The following is a 26,934-nucleotide window of genomic DNA, read 5'->3' as shown; positions in this document are numbered from 1 at the left end:
CTAATGTCATTCAAGCAAAGCACCAAACACAGTTACGGGCTGGCTGAAAGTGGTGCCAATCACTCTTGCTTCTCCGTGATTGGAGAATTATCAAACGCCCACATGAGTTTGGTCTTCCGGGTCGCGACCATGGCGTGTTGCTGAACAACATGTGAGTTTTGATGTCGTCAAACCGGGAATTAAATGTGCGTAAATGCTCATGTTTATGATACGATCTACAAATATATGTTTAAATATAGTATGAGACTCTCTGGTTATGCTTTCTTGCTAGCGACTTGACTTATATTTGTTACGTTAAAGCTTTAGCCTTAGTATCAGAATTTGCAACAGTTCGCTATGGTATGTCGTGGAATTTGCGTGGTAACTTGGTGTACAGCAGGAATGCAGAAGATCCATCTGGACTTTATGTAATTATATTAGTATAATAACTTTATATCTGTGCATCAGTTGCGCTCTAAAATAATCACAACTGCAAAACGGAATTGTATTTAGTGACTGGTAGAATCCTGTGTCCATTTAGTATCACCTGGCTACTTGTGGAAAGCAATATTTTTATATTAATAGGTTTGCAAATTGTATTTTCATTGATAGTGGCTTTGATATTCTAAGACGTCTTAAACAATAAACATGGCATCAATGGAGGAAGACTTTCCTCGAGGAGGGACAACTAAGAAGCCCAGTGAGAGTAAAAAGGTGGTGCAGCGGGCTGAAGTGGACAACTTGTTTCAGGTAGACTTCAACTCCCTTCTCTCTTTTTCTGCATCCGGCTGATTGTGCAAAATGTTTACATTGCCATGCCAAATCACTGATTATGTCTCTGATGAGTTGGTGTTTTGATGATATTTTCTGAAGACAGCATCACTTTCGATCCTGCTGATGGGTTTTGGGGTTCAGAGTCTAAACACACTCTATTGTTTAGTTGTGGCTGTAGATTGCGATTAGAGACGGCTTCAGTAAATTGTACTTCAAAGTAAGCAATACTTTTCTTGTCTCTAGCAGTCAAATGAGAAAGCAGAAACTAAGAAAAGGACGCAGGCCACCAAGGATGATAGCAAGAAGATAAAGAAGCAAAAGACAGTCGAGACAAAAGAAGATGGGCTGACACTCAACAAAGCAGCCAAATGTGTGGAGATTCTGCATATCAAGGTAAAACATTTGTCAGTAACTGATGTATATTTATAACTTATTAGATGTGATAAGCAGATTCACTTCCTCTAATATTATTTTTAGCTTGACACTACTCTGAATAAAATAAAATCACTCAAGAACAGTTTGTTAGGATTTGACAGGATGCTCTGCTCAGAATCTATCTGTTTTCTTTTTTCTCAGAATGTGAAAGAGGGCATGCTGATGCTGGGCTGTGTGAAGGAGGTGACAGACTTTGAAGTGATGGTCAGCCTGCCGTGTGGCCTGCAAGGCTTCCTCAGCATCAAGAACATCTGCGACTCATACTCAAAGCTGCTCAGTGAGCAGCTGGATGCAGCTGATACAGAGGTAGGCCAGCTGTTTAAGTGAGGATTTGAACATTGTGGAAGTTGTGATTTCGGCTTAGTTTGGAGGGACGTTCCAGTACAAAGCAATGAATATGACTCTACAGTGGTGTCATTTTCTCCACACTGTTTGTACAAGACATTACAGGATGTTTAGAGATATATTTCTGTACGTTTACTTCACAGGACATCTGCTCTTTGCCACACCTCTTCCACCCTGGCATGGTGCTCAGATGTATTGTTGTGAAATTGGATAGAACTAAGAGAGGATCTCTTAGCATCCAGCTGTCTGTCAACCCAAAGCTGGTCAACAAATGTCTCACCTCAAGTTCTCTGAAAGCTGGCATGGTGAGTCATTAATGAGCATCATCAGTGAAGCAGTTACTTCATTTAAAATGTGAAGACAATAATCACCAAAATTGTATTTATAATATTATTATTTGTGATTTAGGTCTTGACTGGGTTTGTGGAGAGCGTGGAGGATCATGGCTGCATAGTTGACATCGGCATCAGTGGAACTAAAGCTTTTCTGCCAAAGAATGCCATAAAAACTAAACAGAACAACCCCGGAGGTACAAAAACATGCTTTGCGCACATTTTGGAAAATCGTCTCGGTTAGCTGCATTCTTTTTTTGTTGTACATAGTAGGGTTTTGCTTCACGTCGTTTGTGCCCTGCTGTTATTTTCAGTTTTACGAAAGGCATTTGTGTGTTCTCCTTGTGTACAGAGCTAAAAGTGGGTCAGTATGTGACTTGTCAAGTAGAAGATGTAAAGAACGATAGCCGCGTGGTCCACCTTTCTGTCAACCCTGTCGCCATTGCTCAGGCCTGTGCTGAAACCAAGCAGGGCTGGAACCTCACCAACCTTCTGCCTGGCCTTCTGGTCAAAGCTACCATTAAGAAGGTAGAGACGAATGCCTTAGGAATATCATATAATAATATGAAAACATCCACTTTCCAAATATATCCAGTAGACTACTCTGTCAGTGCTTCAGTTAATGTAATCTGCATTTTGGTCTTGCAGGTGACCAAACACGGCCTGCTCTTGGACTTCTTGTCCTCCTTTAGCGGTCAGGTGGACGTTCTCCACATGGAGCCAGGACAGACATCCAGCTACACCGAGGGAGCTGAGGTAAAACTGACCTGGTGTGTCTGACGCATTGTTGGTGTTGTTTTATTGTTTGTCTGCCACTTGCTAATGTGAGATTATGATTCCTCTTTTGCATCCACCCAGGTGCAAGCGTGTGTGCTGTATGCAGAACCATCCACCCGTCTGGTGGGACTGAGCCTCCGTAGCCACCTCATTCAGCCCGGGACTGCAGTCGACCCAGTTCCTGCTGATGGGGACCGGATTGGTGAGGTGGTGAAGGAGTGCAGGATGACTGCTGTGCACCACATGTCTGGAGCCATGTTGGAACTGCCTGACAAAACCTTGGCCTTTGTGCATGTGAGTCTTTGTTGATAACAATAAATTGTGCTTGTAAATATTCATCCACTGCACCATTCAGTTGATATCATTCTGTTGTTGATGTTGACAGAGTAACCACCTGAAAGAGTCTCATGAGCCAGCTAATGAAAACAGAGTGTTTGCCATGCCCACGCACACCTGCAGGATTCTGGACTTCAGCCCTATGGACCAAATTCATTTTGTTAGTCTGCGCAAGTATGTAGAACGTAATTTTTCTGTCTTTTTCCACAGTTTGTACAGACCTCAATCTTTCCATCTGATGTATTGACAACCTTCTTTCGATTTCAGGAGTATAATCGTGAAGCCCTTTTTTCGATACCACGATCTTCAGGCTGGTCAGGTTGTAGAGGTAAGAATGAAGAACATCTCAAAAAGTTAAAGTAACAGAAGACAGAGCTCCTCTAGCAGTTAGACAAAATAAGATGCGCAGGGTAGTCCCTACATTATTTGAATAGAATTGAATGACCGTGTAGATCACCCTGACTTTATGTAGGCAAATAAAGAAAATCTTTAGCGCAATAGGAAAGAGGATATGTTCTCTATCTCTGTTTTTTTTGTGGGAAAATTCCTCTTTGTGCATCTTAATTTAATGAAACCATAACAAATTGTGCATTGAAATCAAATTTGAAGCTGTAATTTGCTTTTTAAACCTGTATAAAAATGTACATGTAAAATTGACACTTTGTAGTTTTCTTTCACTGGGAGTTTTTAAAGTAATGCTGCAAAGATCCCATCTTGACATTTATATGGAGTTTTTGAAGCAGAAATATGTCTTGTGTTTTCCATCAAACCATAAACGGACACACTCTCAGTCACGTCTTCAAGCAGTGAATTTACTTTTTGCTTATCCTGGCTGCTATCTGCTGAATTTATTATCATATGTCTTGAAGGCTCATACTCATTAGGACTGACAATAATCCAAAATACCATTTGCTTAGTAATTCCAGTTTCATAATTGAAATTAGTGATGCCAAATGTGCAAGGACAGATGAGGTACCTCTGTGTTTTAAATTGCAGTCATTTCTTAATCCCCTGTGTCAGTCTCACATTCAGTTAACATCCACGTTTCTCCTTCAAGGGGACAGTGTCAGTCCTGCTGAATCATGGGATGGTGGTGCATCTGTCTGACCATATTAAAGGTCTGGTACCTCGGACGCACCTTTCTGACATCGTCCTCAAGAACCCAGAGAAGAAGTACATGGAGGGCATGAAGGTCAAATGTCGGGTCAGTGCACTTCTCACTTTATTTTAAGCCTCGTGAACCCAAAGCAGTGTCTGTGTGTTTTTTCTTTTGTTACATTTTTACTCACTGTGGGCTCATTTTTTCTGCAATACAAAGTCATACACCAAACATAAGTAGAGAGAACTGAAAACCTTTTGTGCAATATGCCAAAGTTATAATGCCACAAGTACTTTTTAAAAAGCAACAGACATGGTTGAATGTCTTTGAACATCCTATTTTACAAAAAAAATAAATTAAAAAAACACAATTGGTTATAAGTGTTAGCAAGACTAAAAAAAATCATGGCTCCTTGATAGACTGTATATAAAGTTGGACGTAGCATCTGGCCCCAGAATTGAAGCCAACCCGGAAGTGTCAAAAACTTGCAATATCACGCCCTCCGCTAGGGTTGGCTCCAAAAAGCTTTTTCTCCATAGACTCCAATTCATTTTTGGAAAAAATAAAATTTGATAGACTGATGTTCTACAGCTCAGGATTGTTTTCCTGTTAGTTTTCATGGTCAAAATGAGAGATCAGGTGGCCGATCTTAAAATAAATCAATACTGAATTTTAAATAAATCGTTAAAGTTGGCGGAGCCAGGGGGCGTGGCTATACTTGATAGACAGCAACAGAAGTCTCTGCGGTAAAATGTGGGAGGGATAAGAGAGTCCTCAGCCAATCCTGCCCCTAGTTGCTCTCCGGTCCAGTCTGTTTGATGACGCTTTTTACATCACTGGCTCCCAAAAATCCAAACGGCGACCAGGAAGTAGCAAAATCCGGGCTTCATTTTCTCGGTGTTGAAACCAACGAGTGACGTCACGGTTAGTTTACGCCTGGGCTCCTCATAATATACACTACCGTTCAAAAGTTTGGGGTCACCCAGGCAATTTTATGTTTTCCATGAAAACTCACACTTTTATCCATGTGCTAACATAATTACACAAGGGTTTTCTAATCATCAATGAGCCTTTCAACACCATTAGCTAACACAACGTAGCATTAGAACACAGGAGTGATGGTTGCTGGAAATGTTCCTCTGTACCCCTACGGAGATATTCCATTAAAAATCAGCTGTTTCCAACTAGAAAAGTCATTTACCACATTAACAATGTCTAGACTGTATTTCTGATTAATTTAATGTTATCTTCATTGGAAAAAATGCTTTTCTTTCAAAAATAAGGACATTTCTAAATGACCCCAACCTCTTGAATGGTAGTGTATGTATTTACTTACTTACATATTTCACTTGTTTCCATACTCTGTGTAAATCCAGCTGGCAGTTCAGCCAGAAACAATCCCTACATTTTTCTCATAACAGTCTGCCACAGCTGCAGCTTCAGAATCTGGTCTATTTTTGGTGAATGTTTAAATGAGAGATGTAGAATTAAGTGATTCTGATGACGTGTCACAAAGTTTCCTGATTGATGACTGCTGGAAAATTGTAAATCTATAAATTATTTCCCTTTTTTCTTTTTTCTTTTTTTTAAAGTTCTGCCTCAGATAAATAGTGAAATTTTGGATTTCAGAGAAAAACAATGGGATTGATGAAATCTACAGCATAGTAATTTAACTGTGTGGACAGATTTTTCATACCATCGTTCATGTTTGTCTCATTCCTTTGTGTTTGTGAATATGTGCCTACAGGTGTTGTCAGTAGATGCCGAGAATAAGAAACTGTACCTGACCAGAAAGAAGGCTCTGGTGGACAGCTCCCTGCCGTTGTTTCTCAGTTATAATGATGCTCGTCCTGGCCGAGTGTCTCACGGCTACATCGTGTGCATCAAAGACTTTGGCTGCATCATCCGTTTCTACAACAACGTCAAGGGTCTGGTGCCGGTTCATGAGCTCAGCTCTGAGCCCCTCATCAATCCTGAGGAAGTTTTCTATGTCGGGCAGGTGAGGACATCAAACGTGTAGAATCGCATCCGTTTTTGTGTTTCTGTTTGAGAACCACAATGTCTTTGCACCTGCTAAGTAGTTTTTCTACGTTTAATGGTTCAGGTGTTAAAGGCAAAAGTTCTCCAGTGTGACCCGGAGAAGGACAAGATGGTTCTGTCATTTAAGGCAGCGCTAGAGGGGAAAATGGAAGATGCTACCAAACCTCACTTTGACTGTGAGGTGGGGAAGGTAAGATGAAGCCTTTGTGTTTGATTTGTCTTTTTTCAATTTGTCTCAATCCATCAAATTCTTTTCATCTTGTATTTGCATGCGTGTCCATGTGATGTAGAGGGTGGAGGCGAGGTTGCTGAAAAAGTCGGTCACTGGTTTGGAGGTGTCCATCCTCCCCGATGACGTCCGTGCTTTACTACCCACAATGCACCTTTCTGATCACATGTCCAACTGCCCTTTGCTGTGGGAGAGCTTGCAGGAAGGAGACATCATCTCAAACCTGTACTGCATCAGCAAGAACAAGCAGAACATTGTATCCTGTTTTACAGCTGAACAGTTAATCTCAACTCCGCTTTAGTTGATTTATTCTATACAGATTGAAACATTTTGCTGTTCTTCTGGGGAAGCACATTTACACATGTCCTAAATATGAAGAGCAGGAAAGTTGTCTTTTTTCCTTAGCTGCTTCTCATCTAAAGATTCTCACCAAGAAGCCAACAGTGAGATGGTCGATGGAGGAAGGACTGTTTGCCAAAGACTTCTCCGAGATCAAAGTTGGATCTCAGCTGTTCGGATGGATCAAGAACATCATGTCCTATGGCGTCTTTGTAGAGTTCCCATACGGCCTTGTTGGTCTTGCACCCAAATCGGTAAGTGAGGAGTTTTGATTTCTAACCAGAAAATATCTACTTTTAAATAATTTATTCTATTCCTCATCAACCTTTCTTCTGCTTTACTCTTTTTATGAAAGGCCATGACCGATAGGTTCCTCAGTGACACGACGACTGCATTCCAGCTGGGCCAGACGGTGATTGCTAAAGTGACCAACCTGGATGAGGAGAAGCGACGATTTCTGGTCACGCTGAAGAATTCAGAGATCATTTCTCCACAGGGGGACACTCAGACCAGACTCATTAATGGTCTGCAGGAGAGAAGAGCAGTGGCTGAAATGCTGGCTGGGAGAGGTTTGTTTTCTCTTTCTCTCTGGAATTAATTAGATATAAGCAGTTGTGTCTTTCTGTTTTAAATAAGATTCTGGGATCATATTCACTAAACGATAACAGATGTGATGATTTGCTGTACTCCATATATTTTATTTAAAAGGTTTGATGTAGCCACAATCACAATCACAGATTACTACCCCTTTTGAATCCTGGATCAGAACTAAGAGATTTTATTTGTCACATGCTCATATAGTATGTGCAGTTAAATGCAACGTCCCTGTTCCCCAAGCTATGCAATAACAAGTAGACATGACAAAAAACATTTCTTGAAAACTAGAAAAAGTTACAAACAATGAGGTAGGGATTATAAGTAGACCTTGAGTTTGGCATTTTGGATGTCACCAACATTGTTTTTGGGACAGTATTTTACAAAATAAACATCATACTGCGCTGAAGAAGACTTTACAGTAGTGATTGAGGCTATAAACCCATCAGGAAAAATGTTTACCGAGGTATCAAATTTAACAAGAATTGGGGTCATTTTTGTTCACACATTTCTATACAAGCTGACTTCTTTTTGCAGCCAGAGGAGTCGCCCCCTGCTGACAGAATGCAGGTGTAAGGCACTTCTACAGCTTCATGTTTCAGATCCAGAGGCTACAACCAACTTTCATATTCGGCCTACTGGGAGGATGCTTGTTTGTAACATAAGATGATTTGTGCTTACAGCATCTCCTGTTTTGATTTACTTCTAGGTGACAATGAACTCCGTCAGAACTTGGCTGCTCTGTCTGTGGGTCAGAAGCTGAAGCTGACCGTTGCTACAGTGAAGGAGGGGGCCACGTTTATATCTGATGACTTGGCTGGTGCCACCATTCAGGCCACCAAGCACCACATCATGGGTGAGTTTTGAAAATTTCAAATTGTCAAATCTAAAATGATCAATTTCTTATTTATGAATACATTATAATGTTTTGGATTTAGTGGTCTTTCAACCAATCCCTGGTTATTTAGTTTCTATTAGTGCAGTAGAGTAAATTCAATACATGCCCTGCATTGTGGTAGTTGTGGTTTTTGAGTTTGTTGAGAGAGTCTATCTTGTTTTAACTGGTTTTGTTGTATCCCCCTACACTGATCTATAGTCTAGTAATGTCAGAAGGCTTCAGAAAAGTTGTTCCACAAGAAGAGTTTAAGATGTGCACACACATACACAATAACTTCCTTTTGGCTGCATGTTTTTCAGGTGTTAACCTGACCGAGGCGCAGAAGGTTATAGCGGTCGTCCTTCATGTTGACATCTTGTCTAGTTGCGTCCATGTTTCCATCCTTCCCAAGCTGTTGGAGAAGAAGAAATCTGTGAGTCTTACTTGTTTCATAGTAGAACACATTTTCACATTAACTCAGCTGTATTTCTTTGAAAGCTTTAGTAGTAAATTACAGAACCTTTTGTAGTTTTTCACGATTGTGATTACATCGTGTTTTGATCTTCTATTCACAGTTGACTGAAGAATCTAAACACACAGCGATGGTGCAGTTCATAGACAAAGACTTTGCTGTCATCTCACTGGATAATACGGCACAGCTGACTGTGATCCAAACAAGCAGCCGCCTGAATGATGTATTCCTGTCTGAGTCAGAGAAGCTTAAGGCAGGTATGACCCTGGCAGTGGAAGTTATAGAACCCAGCTGTGAAGAAATCCAAGGGTTCCCCCTGGTGTCATGGGAGCGCACCGCGCCGAAGCGACAGCGCACGACCTCGGAAAACCAGACAGGCTCTAAAGGTCACTGCTTCGGTGACATCGTGAAGGGGAAAGTGCGGACGGTGAAGCCCACCTGCATTCAGGTTACGCTGGAGGATGGGAGCGCTGGCAGCGTCCACGTGTCTGAGGTGGTCGAGCCTGCAGAGGTTTGTCTGGGGTCCTTCCCCACGTCGTCGGTGAAGGTGGGCAGCGTGATCACAGCCAGGGTCATCGGAGGACGAGAAGCCTCCAGTCACAGGTGAACATGGCTCCTGTGGCTTTTTTACACGTTGAAATAGTCTTTTCTTTGATGTTATCGGGCTGTTTATGTTGCATACTTAACCAGTAAATCCCTGTAGAAATGTTGTTTTTCTTAATAGCTATTCTTTAATTTTTTTTGAATTTTAAATTAACGTCAGCTATTTTTGTTTCAGATTCTTGCCGTTCTCTCATCCCAAGTTCAGATACACTATATCTGAGCTCACACTTATACCCAGGTAACTGTATAGTACAGTTCACTGTATTTTCTAATTATAATGGCCATCATTATCATTGTATGCTAAATGATAGCCTGAATGTTGTCTAATTTTAAATTATCATGTCATAGATGTCAGCAGCAAACTTGTATAATGACTGCAAATGGCATTTACAACAATATAAACCTTTTGTACTGTAATGCTTGTGGAGTTTCATCTGTTTTCATCCAGCTTCTGCACATTTTATGGCTTGTCTGTTTTCAATTCTGTTTCTTTCCTCTCTGCAGCAAACTGGATAAGAGTGCAGATTTCCGACCAGTTACAGCAAAAGAAAAACTGAACAGTTACAAGGTTGGGGAAGAAATTACATGCTTTGTATCAAAGGTGAGTGTTAAACATTGTGATGGTTGGCCACAGCTGGCTTTGTTTCATCATAGCTATTGCTTCAAAACTTAAATTATAACAAAAAACATGTTCAATAGAAGAGAAAGCCAGAGCTGTGACTACATAAACACTTCTTCCTTTCATAGTTGTGTCTTCTCATAATGTGTCTGTCATTCTGTCACCAGTTTAATGCAGATAGGAAGTCTTTGGAAGTCACCACTGATCCTTGTGTTACTGGGACAGTTGAACTGCTGGCAATGATCACTGATCCAAAAGTGAGTTGATACAGTTGCTGTGTCTACATGGTATTTGTCTGTAAAGATGCATCGAACATAGATGTGAATGAAAAGACATTTAAATCTGAGGAGAAAATACATTTTAATGAAACTTAAATTGATTTCTGTTGTGCTTGTTTGTAGGATGCCAGCCACCCGCAGAAACTGTACAAACTGGGCCAAGCAGTCCGTGCGAGAGTCGTAGATGTCACACCTCATCGCATGATGCTGTCGCTCACAGGTAGGAGCAGCTCAGACTGTCTGCTTTGCGTGTGATGTTTTGATATTACTTGCATTTTAATTTGATTCTTTGTTTCTTTTTGTTTCCCAGGTGTCCATAAACTGGAGAAAGACAGCACTGCTTTGGGGAAAGTGACTAATATTCAGCCACAAGTCGGCCTCCTGGTCAAACTTCCATTTGGCGGCAACGGGACTGTTGCCATCACTGACCTCGCTGATGCCTACAAACCAAACCCGCTGGACGCCTACAGCAAAGATCAGCTTCTCAGGTTAGTGGATGCAGCAGCTACCTTTGGATGAAGCTTCTTTTAATATGTAATGCATACAGTCTTAAGTTACATTAAATACAGAGTAGGAGTGATCATTTAACAATGAAATATTGATGCCTTGTTAACAATACAGATGATAGTTGTATATAATCCAGCACCACTATTTATCTGGTTGATGCCCAACATATCATATAGTCATGGGTACAAACTCGCTTTCCACCCTGCCTACCGTTGTATTTTTAGTGTAATTTATTTGCCAAAAAAGAGACAAAACAAACAGTTAAAGATATATTAGGCCAAATTTTACACCTCTTATTATTTTTCTTTATATTCACCAGTAAGAAATAAACATTTTCACTAGGATTTAGTCCAAACAAATTAATTATAAGTGTCAGTTGCAGTCTACTTATCTTGGTTTTCAAAGGGAAATCTTTCACTCTTAATGGAGTCCAATTATGGGTAAATCATTGGCAGAATATCAGTTTTCAGCAACAGCAGTCACAGATTGTTTTATTACCACCAACTGCCTTCACAACTAGGGTTTGACCATAGACTGTATATAAAGTGGACGTAGCATCTGGCTCCAAAATTGAAGCCCACCCGGAAGTGTAAAAAACTTGCAATATCACGCCGTCCGCTTGGGTTGGCTCCAAAAAGCTTTTTCTCCATAGACCCCAATTCATTTTTGGAAAAAATAAAATTTGATAGACTGATTTTCTACAGCTCAGGATTTTTTTCCCGTTAGTTTTCATGGTCAAAATGAGAGATCAGGTGGCCGATCTTAAAATAAATCAATACTGAATTTTAAATAAATCGTTAAAGTTGGCGGAGCCAGGGGGCGTGGCTATACTTGATAGACAGCAACAGAAGCCTCTGCGGTAAAATGTGGGTGGGATAAGAGAGTCCTCAGCCAATCCTGCCCCTAGTTGCTCTCCGGTCCAGTCTGTTTGATGACGCTTTTACATCACTGGCTCCAAAAAATCCAAAATGGCGACCAGGAAGTAGCAAAATCCGGGCTTCATTTTCTTGGCGTTGAAACCAACGGGTGACGTCACGGTTAGTTTACGCCTGGGTTTGACAGACATGTTTTTTAATTCCATGCTGATTCTCAAGTAATTATACAGACCAATATTTGGAACCACAATTTTACAGTAAAAATAAAAATTTGTGTAACACAAACTCCAACATATGTTTCTGTTTATATATACTTAAATAATAGAGACGTTTATCTTTCAGTGTTGATTGTACATTACTTGTTACATGTAACCAATCGGATAGTGCTGTGGGTGGGACGCTGGTCAAGATCACAGTGTGGGGATTACAGATGGAGAGAGGCAGCTGCATCAGAGTAGCGTAGTTTTAAATTAGATTGATTCAACGTGAATCTGTTGAAATGTCACAATAGTGATAATTGAACAAAGCTGAATATTTGATCCAATGATCACTCACCTACTATATTATATTTTAGTTACTTTAAAGTAGATACTGAGTTTAATTTTTTGCCTTTTTCCCCCCCAGGTGTTACCTTGTAGGTAATGAAAATGGCAAGTGGCAGTTGTCTCTGCGTCCATCAAGGTTTGAGACGACGTCATTGTAAATCCTGGATTTGCAGGTTTTTGTCAGAGCTTCAGAGAACATGTGTCTTCTTTCTATGTGCTCCTCCAGGCTGAACCCACAGCAAGAGAAGCCAGTAAAAGACCCAGAAGTATTGTCTGTAGGCCAACTGAAGGAAGGCCAGACGATCAGAGGCTACGTGAAGTCTGTAGGAGAGCAGGGAGTCTTCATCAGGTAACTGAAAGACTCTTCAGGCACTGGACTCACAGTACAAACTGCTTAGAAACACTCATGAAAGGAACAGCATGCTCTGGATTGTTTCAGGAAATGTCAGCAGGTGTCACGACATGATCTCTCTGCTCCTCATTATGTCTTCTTTCACATCCTTGATCTGTGTGTTTGTTTTCCAGGTTGTCCAGATGCATCACGGGAAGAGCCGAACTTCAGAAGTCCACCAAGTACTTTGTCAACAACCACACAGTCCTGTCTACTCACCTGCCTCCCAACACACTGCTCACCACCAAAATTGTCAGGTAAAGCATCACCTTACAGCTTTTAGTTTAAAAATACACTTGTAGATTCAATTTAGATTTTTTCACAATTTCTGAGACTTTAGTGTCACCAAAGTTACACATTTATTCATTGTAGATGAGGGCTAAAAAAATCCCTGAATGTGGAGTGCTAGAAAATAATTCATACCAGATAACAGGAATAGATTTGGGCAAACAGGAAGGATCCAGTGACAAAATACAGATGACATAAGATACTCCTCGGGTAACAGCCATTTGTAGGATCCATGCTGTCGTTGTGTTATTTTTAAGTCAGCAATTCTTTCTATTCTCGTCCTCAGTATTGACAAAGAGGAGGATTTCGTCAACCTCTCTCTGCTCCCCGAGGACACCGGGAAGCCAGACATCCTTCCGGAGTCTCTTGGTCTGCCGCTGCGTCTAATCGGAGAGGAGAAGAAGAAACATGATACCAAGAATACCAAGAAACGCAAGCTATCTGAGGGCGAACAGGTAACAAGGCAGCTTCAGTTTTCTTCAATTCACACAGCAAACTTTCTTTCCTTCACTTGTGTCCACACTAAATAGCAAAGTGTGCATGACTCACTACTCAGTCTAATGAAATGTAGTTTTTTTTAAACACTTGATAGCATTTACACATAGTGTTGCTTTTTTATACACATCATAGGCAAGCGTCATAACTGAGCCTTTCCACCTTAAACTGCGGCGTACAGATGACTGTCTCAAAAACATTGATTCAGGCTTCCAGGATTTCATTAAATCTAAGGAACTAATCCTGTCAACTTTTGGAGTGGGGCTTGCTGTGTCTTTGTTCTTCTTCAGAATCAGTTTGGGGCTCAACATGTACAGCTAAATTACTCCAGTATTATACTTGGCAATTGTGTGGCATAGATCAGTGATGCAGTGAGCTGAGAGGAACGCTGGAACTTCATAGATTTGTACTTTCTAGTGGAAGCAATGCTGTAAAATTAGATCAAAGCCATTTTAAGTACAGCAGTATTATTTTCATGGAAAACACTTCTAAATGTGTAATCACAGACTGTAGAGGCCCATTAAGTTCTCATAGTCTCATTACTTATCTGTGAGTCTTTAAAGATGCTGACAGTGACAAATTTTGCATTGATCAGTGTCAAAAATCTAGATTATACTCCATTGTTGTTGATACTATGCTACTTTTCTAGTCTGTTTGGAGGACTCCATTGCAGACATGCATTGTAGGCTGTATCTACATATTCTGTACTTGTACACTACTGTTAAGCGTGTACACTCTTGGCCTTGTAGCAGACTACACACATTTTAAGCTGCACATGGTCTTTGGAACAGGACAGAATTTATTGTCATTTGCTTAGGCCCTGATGTTAGTTTTTTGCTCTTTCATTTGCTAGAAACAAGCAGAGCCCGAAGTCCCGAAGAAGAAGAAGAAGAACAAGAAAGCAAAGACTGATGACAGCGACAGCGGGGTGGAGGTGTACTTCAGAGAAGAGGAGGATAAGGAAGATGAAGAAAAGCCTGTTCCTGCAAAAGTAGGCACCTGCTGAGTAATTTTTCAATTCCTGGAAACTTCTGTACTTTCAAGTACAGTGAATTGACTTTCCAGAATCTTAAAATATGGTTTTATTTTCCTCTCTCTCTCTCACACAGGAGGTGACCACCACCTCAGCAGGTCCTTCCAGACTGCAGGTGGCAGCAGGTTTTTCCTGGGATGTGGGACTGAGCTCACTGAAACCTGCCTCTGCAGCGCAGGACGGAGACTCCAGTGATGGAGAAGACCAAGATGGAAGCACTAAGGTGACATGAATGTAAAGCAGCATAAATGATCTGAAGGTTATTGATGGAACAGAACCTTAAACACAACAGATCATCTCTTAACCACCTGTATTTATAACTGTTTCTTCTGCATCCAACGAGTTTTGACTTGATCTCACCACTTGTCCTATTTTGCGTCCTCTGTTTCAACTTAAAGGGGAACTACGTTTTTTTTCAACCTAGGGTCTGTTTTCATGTCATTTCATACATGTGAGTGATGAAGAAATGAATTTTCGGCAACTTGCCCCCCCCCCCCCCCCCGCGTCAAAGTTCACCCTAACGTGCTTTTTTTCCCACACTGACCGCCTCAGATAGTCTCAATGAGTGTCCCACAACATACGAGAGATGAGAAGTGAACGAAAACCTCAACATTACCTGGCGATCGCTCTTTGTTGTGGTCTGTATCCAAATCTCAGGATGCTAGAAAGCAAATCTCGTTCCAAAATCGCGCAATAGCTCACACCAAAACACCGGTAGTTATTGAGACGATCCGAGGGGGTCAGTGTGGGGAAAAAAGCACGTTAGGGCGGACTTTGATGCGGGGGGGGCAAGTTGCCCCATACTTTTTGCTAGCTGAGCTGCTAGCTGAGCTGCTAAGCTGCCTGCCTGGCTAAATACTGGAGCTATGTCGAAAATTCATTTCTCCATCACTCACATGTATGAAATGACATATGAAAACAGACTCCAGGTTGAAAAAACCAAGTTCCACTTTAAATCTGCTCCTCTTGTCTGCTAGCCCCAGAAGAAGTCTCGCCATGAGCTGGAGCAGGAGAAAAAGGCGACAGAGAAGGCCCTAGTACAGAGAGAGACTGAGCTGATGGATCCAAGCCTGCGGCCCGAGGACACTGCTGCCTTTGAACGTCTGCTTCTCGCTTCACCCAACAGCTCGCTGCTTTGGCTCCAGTACATGGCTCATCATCTGCAGGCTACACAGATCGAACAGGCTCGTGCTGTGGCTGAGAGGGCCCTCAAAACGATCTCCTTCAGGTCATTATGTAAAAAAGAGAAAGATTGAAATCAAAATAATCGTCATTTACAACAGCATTTTGCAGTGTTTTCCTAACACTATGCTGCGTTGGTTCAGGGAGGAGCAGGAGAAGCTGAATGTGTGGGTGGCCCTGCTGAACCTGGAGAACATGTACGGCACTGCAGAGAGCCTCAAGAAGGTGTTTGAGCGGGCGGTGCAGTTCTGTGAGCCCATGCCAGTGTACCAGCAGCTGGCTGACATCTACGCCAAGTCCGACAAAACCAAGGTTCAGCCTACTGAGTGTTTAATTTACCTGAGCGAAGTACAAGATCAAGTTGTACATCATCTAATGTCTACATGCTTCTGCGTTGTTTGCTTTGTTTGTACTTGTATCCAGGAGGCGGAGGGCCTGTATAAGACGATGGTGAGGCGTTTCCGTGACAATAAGTCGGTGTGGTTGAGCTACGGCACCTTCCTGCTCCAGCAGGGTCAGAGTGATGCTGCTAGTGCTCTCCTGCAGAGGGCGCTGAAGAGTCTACCCTCCAAAGAAAGTAAGATGGCCTGTCCAAGCACAGACACATTGTCACATAATATTACAATGTTTGTTTACATTCTTGGGCCTTGTTCTTGAGTGATGATAACCTGGAGAGTGAGATGGACAGACACCAGAGCATCATGGTGAAGATGGTGCTGATCCAGAAGGCAAAGCTCTCAATTTACCAGTTGATTAGGCTCCAACTTTAACCTATATTCATGAGCTCTGGGTACGACCCTGAAGAATATGACTGTGGAAAGACAGATAATTAGTTTGTTCTTTAGGATGACTGGGATCAGCTTTACAGATGGGCTGAGGAGCTCCGACATCCAGAGGGAGTTCAGAGTAGAGTCGCTGCTCCTTCATGTTGAAAAAAGCCAGCTGAGGTGTTTTGGGCGTCTGATTTGGATTCCTCCTGGGCGCCTTACTTTTGAGGCTTTCCAGGGACGTCCCACTGGAAGGAGTTCCTGGGGTAGACCCAGACCTCACTCGAGGGATTTCATGCCTCATCTGGCCTGGGAACACCTTGTGATCCCCAGGGAATAAGTGAAAAACCCCACTGGGGTAAGAGATGTCTGGAATGCCCTGCTTAGCCTGCTGGCACTGTGACCCGACTGTGGATAAGTGGAGCAAAATGGATGGATGGATGGATATAAATATATTTATATTCTTTGTCTGCATTCACTGAAACTGACGCAGTCTGGCTCCTTTGAATAAGCACTTTACGTCAGCAAGCAATGTACGCATTCAGGTTCTGTTTTCTTGTCCCAGCTGTGGATCTCCACGGGTTTTAACCTTTATTTATTGTTGTTCCTTTCAGGTGTGGACGTGATCGCCAAGTTCGCTCAGCTGGAGTTCCGTTACGGCGATGCAGAAAAAGGTCGCAACATGTTTGACAAAGTCCTGACCAGCTACCCAAAACGCACCGACCTCTGGTCCATTTTCATAGACCTCATGGTCAAACATGGATCACAGAAGGATGTCAGGTGAACAAAAACTCCTTCTTATTGTTACTTTTAAGGCATTTTATTTAGATTGCAGTTTTTCCACACATCTTAAATATTAAATTGCTAAAACAGACAAGTGTGAGTTGGTTAAGCAAATTAAAACCGGCTCCATGGTAATGCGGATAGATGGATAGATGGATAGATGGATAGATAGATAGATAGATAGATAGATAGATAGATGCTTTATTAATCTCAAGGGAAATTCAAGTATTTATAAATAGAGTATTTCATGGTGTGCTCCAACCTTCTTGCTTCTTGCAGGGCGCTCTTTGATCGAGTGATCCACCTGAGTGTTTCTGTGAAGAAGATCAAATTCTTCTTCAAACGCTATCTGGAGTATGAGAAGAAGCATGGCACCCCGCAGAGCATCCATGCAGTCAAAGAAAAGGCCATGGAGTTTGTGGAAGCGAAAGGCACAGAGGCTGCTAACTGAAGGCCAATTATACACAGTCTCACACACCCTGTTGTGTATGTGCTCAGACTGCAATGCGCCACACTGATTTCCAACACGTTTGTGGCTGCAGACTCTCATACAGGTTCCTCCTCAGTGATAAACATGTTTGCTTTTTTACTCTCATGGATTGGTGAAACCTGCTGAACCTGAAAGTCTGTTTGATTATATAATGTTGCAGAACACAACAAACCTTTGTATCGTGGGTTGTAGTCATCTAGAAACGTTAAAAACAATCCTGTATTTCACATTTCCTCATCTTCCCATTTTAACCATTTTGTATGATATAGAATTTGAGCTATGAAGAGACCAATTAATGTAATGACTTTGAGTTGACTGCATTTTTGAACAGATTTGTAATTGTTCCTTGTGTGAAAAGTTTCTATTAATTAACCAGTTGACCTTTGAATAAATCCAACACCATTACAATACATTACATGACGCTTTATTTAAAATACAAAATAACAATATATAGGGAGACGTTTACATACAATACATACAAGCAAGACTAGTTTTCTATCAGTCTCTTTTAGAAGGAAAATGGCCTGGGACACAATCGGTAATATTGTCTACTTAAATCGTCGGTTGTAATCCAGCTGGTCTTTGTTTCAGTCTGAGGTTGTAGCGACCTCCGGATGCTGAAGCGTTTCACCTACATTGGCAGTTTTGAAGATGCATGTGTGGCACAGGGTTATAGGGTGATTGACATGGTTTGTGCTGGCTGTATTGGTAACACCCCTGAGATAATAGAGGTATCCATACTGATCCTGTATTCTGATGTCCTGCTCAATGCCTGTAGTGTTGTCTGTCCCTGGCAGTGCTGCACTAGTTGTCCAGTGACGGTGGCAATGATATCCAGCTCTCTAATGTGGCTCCTTTTCCTGTCATTTTTTTATTTTTTGGTGAACAGTGCAACATGGAAGTAGAACTAGGAGCATTTTTATGAAAAGATCCTATTCATCCACCCTCTTTGTGACTGATCCGACCAAATCATGTTGGTGCTATCAATATCCAATTCCCACCAAGGCATATTGCTCAAAGGTCAGCAGCAGGTGCTGCCACTTGGGATCGTTATCAACATTTCCTGTGAGATGTCTTAAACATGACCACTGTTCATCATCTCTAGTGTGTTTAATGTGTGTGTTTTCTGTAAGGGGAGTCCGGTTTCTTCTTCCCCAACTCCCTCACACCTCCTCCGGGTCCATGGGACCTTCAGCACCCTGGGGAGTGTCTGTGTGGAGCCGGAGGATGGGTTTGTTACACATGGGGCACACGCTGCGGATCTCCAGCCACTTAAGCAGGCACCTGTCAGGACAAAAAGGGTTAACACTCAGGTGAAAATAATGCTGCATGACAAGATTCTGATGTATTATTATGAGCAAATAAATGCAACACAATACAATTTATACATTTTCTAAAGCTAAAAATATTGTTAGTCACTGTTCTACTCACTGATAAGTTAAACTGAAGCATTTTGCATCTTAAATTAAGTTTTCACAACGGCTGTCCTTGGTGGAAATGGTTGAATTAGAAATACTTGGCTCCATTCAAAAGTAATGCATTTTTATTTATTTGGCAGTTTACAAAAGAGACTTGCATTTTGTTTTGCAAAGTAAAGACTGATATGTTGTTATTTATTGAAAGTAACAGCCTATCTTATTATTAAGATAGGCTGTTATTCATTTTTAAATACCACCAGTAGCTGCTTAGCTTAGCTTAGCTTAGCTCAAAGACCAAATACAGGGAAACTGCCACCTGGGCTCTGACTGAGGGTATGAAAATCTCTCTAAACTTGCAAATGAAGGCTTTATTTATCATTTATTTAACAAAAATACAACAGGTTGTGGTTATGCTTTGGTTTATGTCTTGGATATTGATATTAAAATAATCACTAAAGTTTTGCCACTGCTAAGGTAAGCTAGGTATTTTCTGTTTTATACCAAGTTAAGCTAACGTCATCTAAGCATACTATGCAGGCATGAAAATTGTATTAAATGTCTCATAAAACTACTAAGGAAAGCCAATTAGCATTGCTTTTACCTCAAATACCAAACTTTTCCTTTAAACAATGCTGAAGTTAGCATGTAACTTGGTAGTTAATATGGTGGGGATACAAAAAAGCTGTACATTTTTCCTTTTAGCATTTTCACAGATAGAATTTGGGCTTCACAATTCAGAAAGCAAGTGTGTGCATATCGTGATTTTAGATCTGACCCTTATCTGATGTGGGGAAAATGCAAAAAGAAACAAGAGGTGGTAAAAAAAAAAAAAAAAGTAGTAAAATCTCTTTTTTTTCCCCCCACCAATAAAATAAAGGATCTTTAACCTCCCTGGGACAATTTTAGTTCAGACTTAACTTCTTTACGTAGTGGTTTTAGATCAAGATCTGCCCTAATTTCAAAAACACTGAAATCTCCTCATTTTGTTGTATTTTCATTTTTCTAAAATCATTTTCAGCTTCTTGACAATCTCGGCCACATTCGACTCATCCCTGCATAATGGTTTTAGTTGGAGACCTGGTTCAATATGGTCATTGTGCAAAAATGCACAGGAATCTCTGTCTTGCATTGTTATGAATAAAAATTTTACAAATCAGAAACCTTTTAGTCTTTCTCAGACGATGTAGTCCAGCTTTATATTCTATTCCGGGTGGTTTTAGATCTAGACGTGCTCATAATGTGGCTCTGATGCAGAAAGCAGTGAAACCTCTCTTTATATATTCTCAAAATTAGAATAAATGTGAATAAAGAATAAAAATCCTCTTTAGAATAAAGAGGATTGTAAACTGCATGAAGCATTTATGAAACACCATTAACTTGTAGAACATCTAAGCTGTAAGCTGAGTCAATTCTCTTGACTGCTGAATCTGAAGCTCACTTTAACCTTCTTTCCCTTGAAGGGTCACACTTCCCCGTTTGATAACACTCACTTCTTGTGAAATGCGTGTGAGCACGGACACACTCCCAGTTCATCTCGGGTCCTGAATTCTTCCAGACACACCGCACAGGTTTGCTGCACCGACAAAAATAACACCAAGGTCAGTTCATGTGATTTTTTTTTTTTTTTTTCCAAAGAGAACACTGGGTGCAGCGAATAACGTTGTCATTTGTAGCCTAATTTAAGTGATGAATTAATTTATTTAAATGATTACTCAAAGGGAATTGTTAGATTTGTTGGGTTACTCTGTGTGACATAATATTGTAAGAACTTGTTCTTACTGATGTGCCCTGTTGTGAGTTAGCACTCTTCAAACACAATTGAATTGAACTGAACAAGCATGCTGTTGTTTTTGGAATTCTGCTTTCATCTAAATTATGTTTCTAAGCGGAAGGGCTATTTATAACTCAAAAAGAGAAATTGGACATGGAATTCAAAGCGAAAATTACCCCATGCCTTGGTTAAAAAAACAACTCTGAAAAGCAGTCTTTTAAGGGATCACAAGAGACAGAGAAGAGATAATGCATTTTGAATGAGTGCAGTTATTCCTGGAGTCCTACATTCTGCAGGCACTCTCACACTGACATTTTTAAAGATATTTTCAGGACGTCTCCACCCTGACTATGTGCAGCGTATCAATCACGTCTGGAAGGAGAACGTGACTGAGTTAAACAGTCACACCCTCCCAGCTCATAATGGGTCATCTGAGCTGACACAGCAACAGTATGAAACATACACACTGTTGAACATATATGTGAGATGTGCAGGCTTCTGCAGAAAGACTGACTTACTCCAAGAAGGCTCAGTTTCTTGCTCGCTCCCTTCAGCACCACCTGCAGTGGGAAAAAGAGACGGGAGGGAAACAATCATGTGAATGACGTGTCAGCATCACCCTTCTGCAGAAAATCTGTGCACTTAAGGTGGTTTCAGATGGAACTGGCTTAAATCATGTTCACGGTTTTAAGAAAAAATCTTTAAATAAGCATAATGCAGAGAGTTGCAGCTGAAATTCAACCTTCCCCAAGGCTGAAAACGCTTCTGTCAACACACCACCCCCCTACCTGTTCACCATATGGGGCAACACTGCAACTGGATTAACATTTTAAAACCAGAGTGTAGGTAATGACACGCTGATGTGGTCAAGGTCACGCATAGAGGGCGGGGTCAGGTTTCACAGTTGACGATAGCAGCGTGAGATACTGTGGTAGTATTTACAAAGTGCTTCAGAAGCTGGTGTTACGTGTTCACCCCCGGTGACAGATACTGCAGCAACATACCTCATTGTAGCTGAACTGCTCCCTGGTTCCTTGTTGTTTCAATCTGAGAGAGAGACACACAGAGAGGACAACAACTGTAAAGTAGATGTGACTGTGGTATCAAACTCAGCTCAGTTTCTCCCAACCTCCATCTGTTTGTGAAATTATTAGAAAGCTTCACATCTTCACTTTAGTTCGAAATGAAGCAATTTGTGAAGAGAAAACTGCTCTTTGATAGAACCACTCACGTTTCCTATCACTGCACGATGGCCTATTTACTGTGGTTAAATTGGCATCAGTGTTCATTTGTGAACACTTTTGGTTGCAATTTAGGTCTCAACTGATGAAAATTCACATCACCGTACAGCCAGATGGATTTTTGAGAACAATAATCTTCAATTTTTAAGAGAAACCTTATTTTGGTTTAATTGTGACATTTTTAATGAAATATTTTTGACAAGAGTACTAAAAAGTGGTATTTGCACTAAGGGGCAAATGGAGGACAGTACAAGAAGCTGTAAATAATAACTATTGAGACAGTATCTTCTTGAAAAAAACTTGCCTATTTACATCAAACAGACATAGGTGCTATTTGCATTTGAATTGATCCCTTGTGATTTTAAGCTCAGTATTTACTATCGGTGTTACTCTTTTTTGGCTCTTGTAGGCCAGTCAGCTAGTTAGTCCCTAACTTTGCCTATCTGCAGTTTATTCTGGGGTTTGCTAACAAAAGCTGCCTGCCACATCTAAAAACAACACTGGTGAGAAAAGTGACAGTGAACCAAAACAGCAAAGATGTGGCTGTAAACGAAACCAGATCAGCTGAAAGGTGCCAAAACACCATGTCAAGCTGCAGAGGTGGAGTATTTTGAGTTCATCATTGCTGGTTTTCTCATAACGTACAGATATTTGATCCACTGGTAATATAAAAATGTAGGCCAGTGAAAGGGATGTATACAAAACAGGATGGCATACAGATGTTGTTTCAAAATGACCTCAGACATATCTTTGAGATTTTGTTGTTTCCTGTTGACTGCTTTGAGTGCAGATACCAGGCTATCTGCAATGATCTAATGCTCACTGTTGAATATGTGAATATATGCAGCATATATGGATACTTTTGTATGTTATTGTGTGTTGTAATACACAAAAATCAAAGCATAAATAGGCATTTTTCCTATTGTTGACACATAAGCTATATGTTGCAATTTTGGCAGCTCTACAGGGCAACACCCCATAAATTTGAATCATGATTGCTGTTCTCATCGCCTCAAGATCTAATAAATTAACTTTAACCTGCTGCGACACGTTATGTTGCAATGCTTGTTCGAGGTGTCCAAAACTGGATCGTCCACCTTCATTGCTAACTCCGCTGTACCTACCTGAAAAGGTAGCAGCAGAAGATGAGGCTGAGCATGAAGACGAAGAGGCCAATGCCCAGCACAATGACATACACATTGAGCGGGAGGTGATAGATGTCAGACGTCATGCTGCAGTAGTGTTCAGAGCGCTGAGAACCCAAACCACACAGGCATCCTGCCAGGAAGAGTTTGCAAATACAGATTAAAATACTTTGCACACATTTGTCACCTCGAAGGGTCCAACATTTTAGAACTCATAACCCTTCCTTATTTCTTTTGTGTGTGTGTTTTTTTTAAATAAACACCCATCAGTCTGTGATGGGAACATTTCTTTATAGATGTCTACATCTTCAATTTGTCTACAGCCTTTATCTGTTTAAGCTGCGTTTTCTTCTCTAAATTGAGAACTGCCTAAAAGAATAACACCCAATCCTGCAATATTGTGTACTTTCTTATTGTAATCACCCATCTAGAAACATCTACAGAGTACAGTAGTTAAGGGTGACAGTTCAAGTCCAAATCGGTAGAGAAACATTAGACTGTGCAATTTGTAGCCACAAATGTTCTGTTATGAGCGCAGACAGCAGTTAAGCAACAACGACATTTCCCTTTGGGAGGATAAAGTGAGCCACAATCACTATTTGCAGACCATAAACACTGTGTTTTGAATATATAGTTAAGAGCATCAGGAATCATGGAAAAAAAGGAGATTGTTGATCATTAACTGGGGTTTACAGTACCACCAGGCTGTTAGTATCTGCAGATGCAAAACTTCTATATGTTGAATGTATGTAGCGCTCTGGTTCAACTCAGACTTTATGGACAAAGTGTGAAATACTTTGTGAAGACTCAGATGTAATAATTGGTATTTGTTTGGATGCAGGTGTGTCCATGGAGCTGTGACTGGCACTGTGGTGGCAACTGAGGCACTCGTAGGACTGTGCGTTAATTGGCTGTGAACAAGACAAACATGAAGGACAGACACCACTTCCGCCACACCACCATCTGTTCTGCAGACTCTATAGAGGTGTGTGTGTGTGTGTGTGTGTGTGTGTGTGTGTGTGTGTGTGTGTGTGTGAGACAGCACTTGGGGGATGGAAGGGGAAGGCTGTGCGGTTTCTGTGTGGCATGATACATGTGTGTGTGTGTGTGTGTGTGTGTGTGTGTGTGCGCTGCAGGTGGCAGGGGGTGGGTTGTATTAAACAGAATCAACTCTGGGGACAAGGGACCGTTTGGTAAAACAATAGCGGAGGAAGCCCCACTTCCACAGGCCACATGTGTTCCTATTAATTTGTGGCGAGGATGCTCTTTGCCAGCCTCTAAATGTCCATGTGTCTCTCTTTAGAGTGAGTGAATGGGTACAGCTTGCACACTGTGGGGGGTATGGGTTGGATAATTTGACATGGCTGGGGGTTGGGGGGAATTACAAGACGGTGGTGGTGGGGGTAGTGTAGGGAAGACCTATTGTAGCACAATGGGAGATACAATTATGAATCAAGCATGGATGCATTCAGAAAAAAAATAAATTCTAGCAAAAAGTGAGTTTAGAGAGTAAAATATCTGCAGATGCAGTTGTCATAGCTGTCAAACAAACATGGCCTTGAACGCAGCTTATTTTGAGTGCCCTCACCTCACTCTTCAAACTGAGGCCTCCACTCTCAGTAATTTGCCATTTCAAAAGCACATCCATTATGTGGATCCCATTAGCTAGCAGCCAGAGACTAAGTAACTGAGCTTATGAAGTAAGTACATGTGCTCCCACCTCTTACGTATTTGGAAGACGACAGAGAAATCCACTCACTTACCGTTACACCATTGGAATGGTTGCATGAAATTTGACTCCCAAGGCAGCAGCAGTAAATTCAGGCCCTGTCAGGAGAAGGCTGGAGACGAGCCAAGCTCGTGGGCTGGAGCTTCGGACACCGAATCTGTTTTGGAGCCTGGATTCAGTCGCCCTGAGCTGGATCGTTCTTTTGTTGGGTTATGTTAGCTCCTGCAAAAACAACCATCAAGATTTTCAGATTTGCTCAGATTCCACAAATCCTCAGGAGGTGTGGTTTTGTTGGCTCAGCAGTCTATGCTGCCCAGCATTCCCAAATCTGGATTAACCACTCTGTGTTAAGATTGGGAGATTTGGGACTGGGGTTTGGACCGGGACTTGAGACCTCATGTGCTCCTGGATCCCAGCGAGAATGATGTCATCACAGGGGAGAGAGGAAGAACAGACAAAGAAATGTTGTTGACAAGAAATGATTGTTTTTCAGATGCCTCACACCATGTGCAATCAGGAGTTGTTATTGTGAAAAGCTGAATCTCACTCGATCACGATGTTGTAAACAACACAGACTGCTTGGTAACAGGAAATACTTACATTTCCAGCAAAAAAGAGACCTCTTTGACTCCACTTGGTGTCTGCAGTGTTGTCCCTTCACCAATCTCAATGACATCCAGCGTTCAAAATGACAGTCCGCACCCAATGAAGCTAATTATCTGGCATTAATCTGTGCTTTGTCTTCCTCCCAAAGCTGCTTTTTTAACAGAGGATTTTCACAAGTCTCATCCCCCTCTCGTCTCCTCTGTTGTCTCCTCCTCCAGTCCTCTGATCTTGCAGTTGCTATTCCTCCTCAGCAAAGAAGGCAAAGACGTGCTTCCCTCAAAGCCCAAACAAAGTGAGGACAGCTCCATGCAGTCGACAACAGTCCTCTAGCTGGGTTTGGTGTTTTGCTGGTGTGTTTGTGTGTCTGTCAGTGGATGTGTGGATGTGTGTGTGCGTAGGGGGGGATCCTACTCTCCCTCTAACCATCTGCTGCTTCAATTGAGAAAAAAAAAATCAGAGACAAAGGCGGTGTGTGTGCAAGAGTGTGTCTGCGTGTGTCGCATTCAGCCCCTCGCACCTCCAGCTGGTTTTGTCATGGCAGGCTTCCCCTCTTCCTCTTTCAGTCCATAATGGTGCTCAGTGAGCGCCTGCGAATTCGCCTTTTCCCTTCCTCCCCTCGCTCTCGCTCTGCCTTGGGTTTGTAAACAGATCTCTGCTCATGTGACCAGCCGTTTTGCCTCGCAACTCTCCTCTCCCTCAGCCCTCCCTCGCTGCCCCTGTCCTCCAATCTGTAGGCAGAAGGAAGGCAGAATGAGCCAGACGCTGACGAATAGGGCGCCTGCAAGCATGCTGATGTGTATGCGTCTGTATGCGCACACCCCAGTGCATGCATGTATATGTGAGAGGGAGACAAGAGAGACACTTGCAGCAAAGTCAAGGGAGGCCCCAGTCAGCAACATGCGCATGGCTGATGTCCTGACAACCCAAACAAAGCCATCTGTGTGAAGTGGAGGTCAGAAAGGAAGACACGATGCAGCCTCCTTCACCGTTTCCTCTCTTCACACGTCGCCAGATTTTATTTTCTTTAGAGCTACAGCAGAGTAGTTTGATCTACGGTGTGCATAAATATCTGTTTTGCAGCATGTCACAAAGAAACAAGGACAATGAAGTATCTCTGCACATGAAAGAATCTTAAATAAGATAAAGTGGGAGACACAAGAGAGAGAAAAATCACAGCTTCGACAAAGACGCTGCATGCATGTCGTCCACCCCCACACCAGCAGCCCTGGCCGCCAATTCGCTGAGGGGGAGAACAGCTGCTGGGCTACTGGGTGAGCTGTGAGTTGGTCAAGGGGAGTGCTGCTCCACTAATCCCCAGGAACAGGGTAGGGAGGGAGAGCCTTCAATGGGATACATGCCATTTTCATTCACCCTACCTCCCCTCCTTCCCCTCCTCTGCTCTAGTAATGGCATTACTCCTGAGTACTGAGGAACAGCTGGATGGACTGCACAGATGCATGACTATACATGCAGCCCTTAATACACTGCATGCATGCCGGGTTGTTTGCAGACTCCCAACATGATGTGTTTTGTAGCTACA

The 26,934-nt window shown here is 41.9% G+C and overlaps 2 protein-coding genes across 6 annotated transcripts; one reads left to right on the top strand and one right to left on the bottom strand.

Moving 5' to 3' along the window:
* The first annotated feature begins 103 nt into the window (after positions 1 to 103).
* Positions 104 to 17,896, top strand: pdcd11 (programmed cell death 11). Of its 3 annotated transcripts, none has more exons than XM_051946372.1 (36): positions 104 to 151; positions 592 to 729; positions 1,000 to 1,146; positions 1,330 to 1,494; positions 1,677 to 1,838; positions 1,942 to 2,062; positions 2,218 to 2,393; positions 2,514 to 2,621; positions 2,724 to 2,936; positions 3,028 to 3,152; positions 3,246 to 3,306; positions 4,036 to 4,182; positions 5,825 to 6,076; positions 6,182 to 6,307; positions 6,408 to 6,602; positions 6,769 to 6,939; positions 7,041 to 7,254; positions 7,989 to 8,135; positions 8,477 to 8,589; positions 8,732 to 9,231; positions 9,407 to 9,469; positions 9,736 to 9,832; positions 10,018 to 10,107; positions 10,252 to 10,348; positions 10,439 to 10,616; positions 12,135 to 12,191; positions 12,282 to 12,404; positions 12,581 to 12,703; positions 13,021 to 13,189; positions 14,083 to 14,220; positions 14,339 to 14,485; positions 15,240 to 15,490; positions 15,588 to 15,756; positions 15,868 to 16,021; positions 16,826 to 16,991; positions 17,274 to 17,896. In XM_051946372.1, exons 2-36 carry the CDS (start codon positions 628 to 630, stop codon positions 17,443 to 17,445), a joined length of 5,439 nt encoding a protein of 1,812 aa, XP_051802332.1. In that variant the 5' UTR covers positions 104 to 151; positions 592 to 627; the 3' UTR covers positions 17,446 to 17,896. The 3 variants fall into 3 exon arrangements, with proteins under 3 accessions (XP_051802332.1, XP_022061453.1, XP_022061452.1); XM_022205761.2 differs by having other exon boundaries at positions 997 to 1,146; XM_022205760.2 differs by having other exon boundaries at positions 107 to 185; positions 997 to 1,146.
* On the bottom strand, positions 17,893 to 26,080 carry zgc:175214 (uncharacterized protein LOC557610 homolog). Of its 3 annotated transcripts, none has more exons than XM_022205782.2 (7): positions 25,389 to 26,080; positions 24,823 to 25,193; positions 23,039 to 23,192; positions 21,678 to 21,720; positions 21,192 to 21,233; positions 20,393 to 20,475; positions 17,893 to 18,768 (listed from the first exon to the last, which is right to left on the bottom strand). In XM_022205782.2, exons 2-7 carry the CDS (start codon positions 24,845 to 24,847, stop codon positions 18,648 to 18,650), a joined length of 468 nt encoding a protein of 155 aa, XP_022061474.1. In that variant the 5' UTR covers positions 24,848 to 25,193; positions 25,389 to 26,080; the 3' UTR covers positions 17,893 to 18,647. The 3 variants fall into 3 exon arrangements, with proteins under 3 accessions (XP_022061474.1, XP_022061482.1, XP_051802340.1); XM_022205790.2 differs by having other exon boundaries at positions 24,823 to 25,010; XM_051946380.1 differs by having other exon boundaries at positions 24,823 to 25,010; positions 25,912 to 26,080.
* Positions 26,081 to 26,934: the final 854 nt, after the last annotated feature.

This window comes from Acanthochromis polyacanthus, chromosome 3, assembly GCF_021347895.1.
Source record: "Acanthochromis polyacanthus isolate Apoly-LR-REF ecotype Palm Island chromosome 3, KAUST_Apoly_ChrSc, whole genome shotgun sequence".
Lineage (NCBI taxonomy): Eukaryota > Metazoa > Chordata > Actinopteri > Pomacentridae > Acanthochromis > Acanthochromis polyacanthus.
This window is presented reverse-complemented; position numbering and strand designations above follow the sequence as displayed.

What these genes read in the sequence shown, in the direction of transcription:
- pdcd11 (XM_022205761.2), top strand. Translation starts at nt 628, where the DNA reads ATGGCATCAATGGAGGAAGACTTTCCTCGAGGAGGGACAACTAAGAAG. An exon ending in CGAGAAGCCTCCAGTCACAG is followed by an intron (nt 9,232 to 9,406) that starts GTGAACATGGCT and finishes TTTTTGTTTCAG; the next exon opens with ATTCTTGCCGTTCTCTCATC. An exon ending in CAATGATCACTGATCCAAAA is followed by an intron (nt 10,108 to 10,251) that starts GTGAGTTGATAC and finishes GCTTGTTTGTAG; the next exon opens with GATGCCAGCCACCCGCAGAA.
- zgc:175214 (XM_022205782.2), bottom strand. Translation starts at nt 24,847, where the DNA reads ATGCAACCATTCCAATGGTGTAACG. An exon ending in TTCTGCTGCTACCTTTTCAG is followed by an intron (nt 21,721 to 23,038) that starts GTAGGTACAGCG and finishes TCTCTCTCTCAG; the next exon opens with ATTGAAACAACAAGGAACCA. An exon ending in AGCAGTTCAGCTACAATGAG is followed by an intron (nt 21,234 to 21,677) that starts GTATGTTGCTGC and finishes TTCCCACTGCAG; the next exon opens with GTGGTGCTGAAGGGAGCGAG.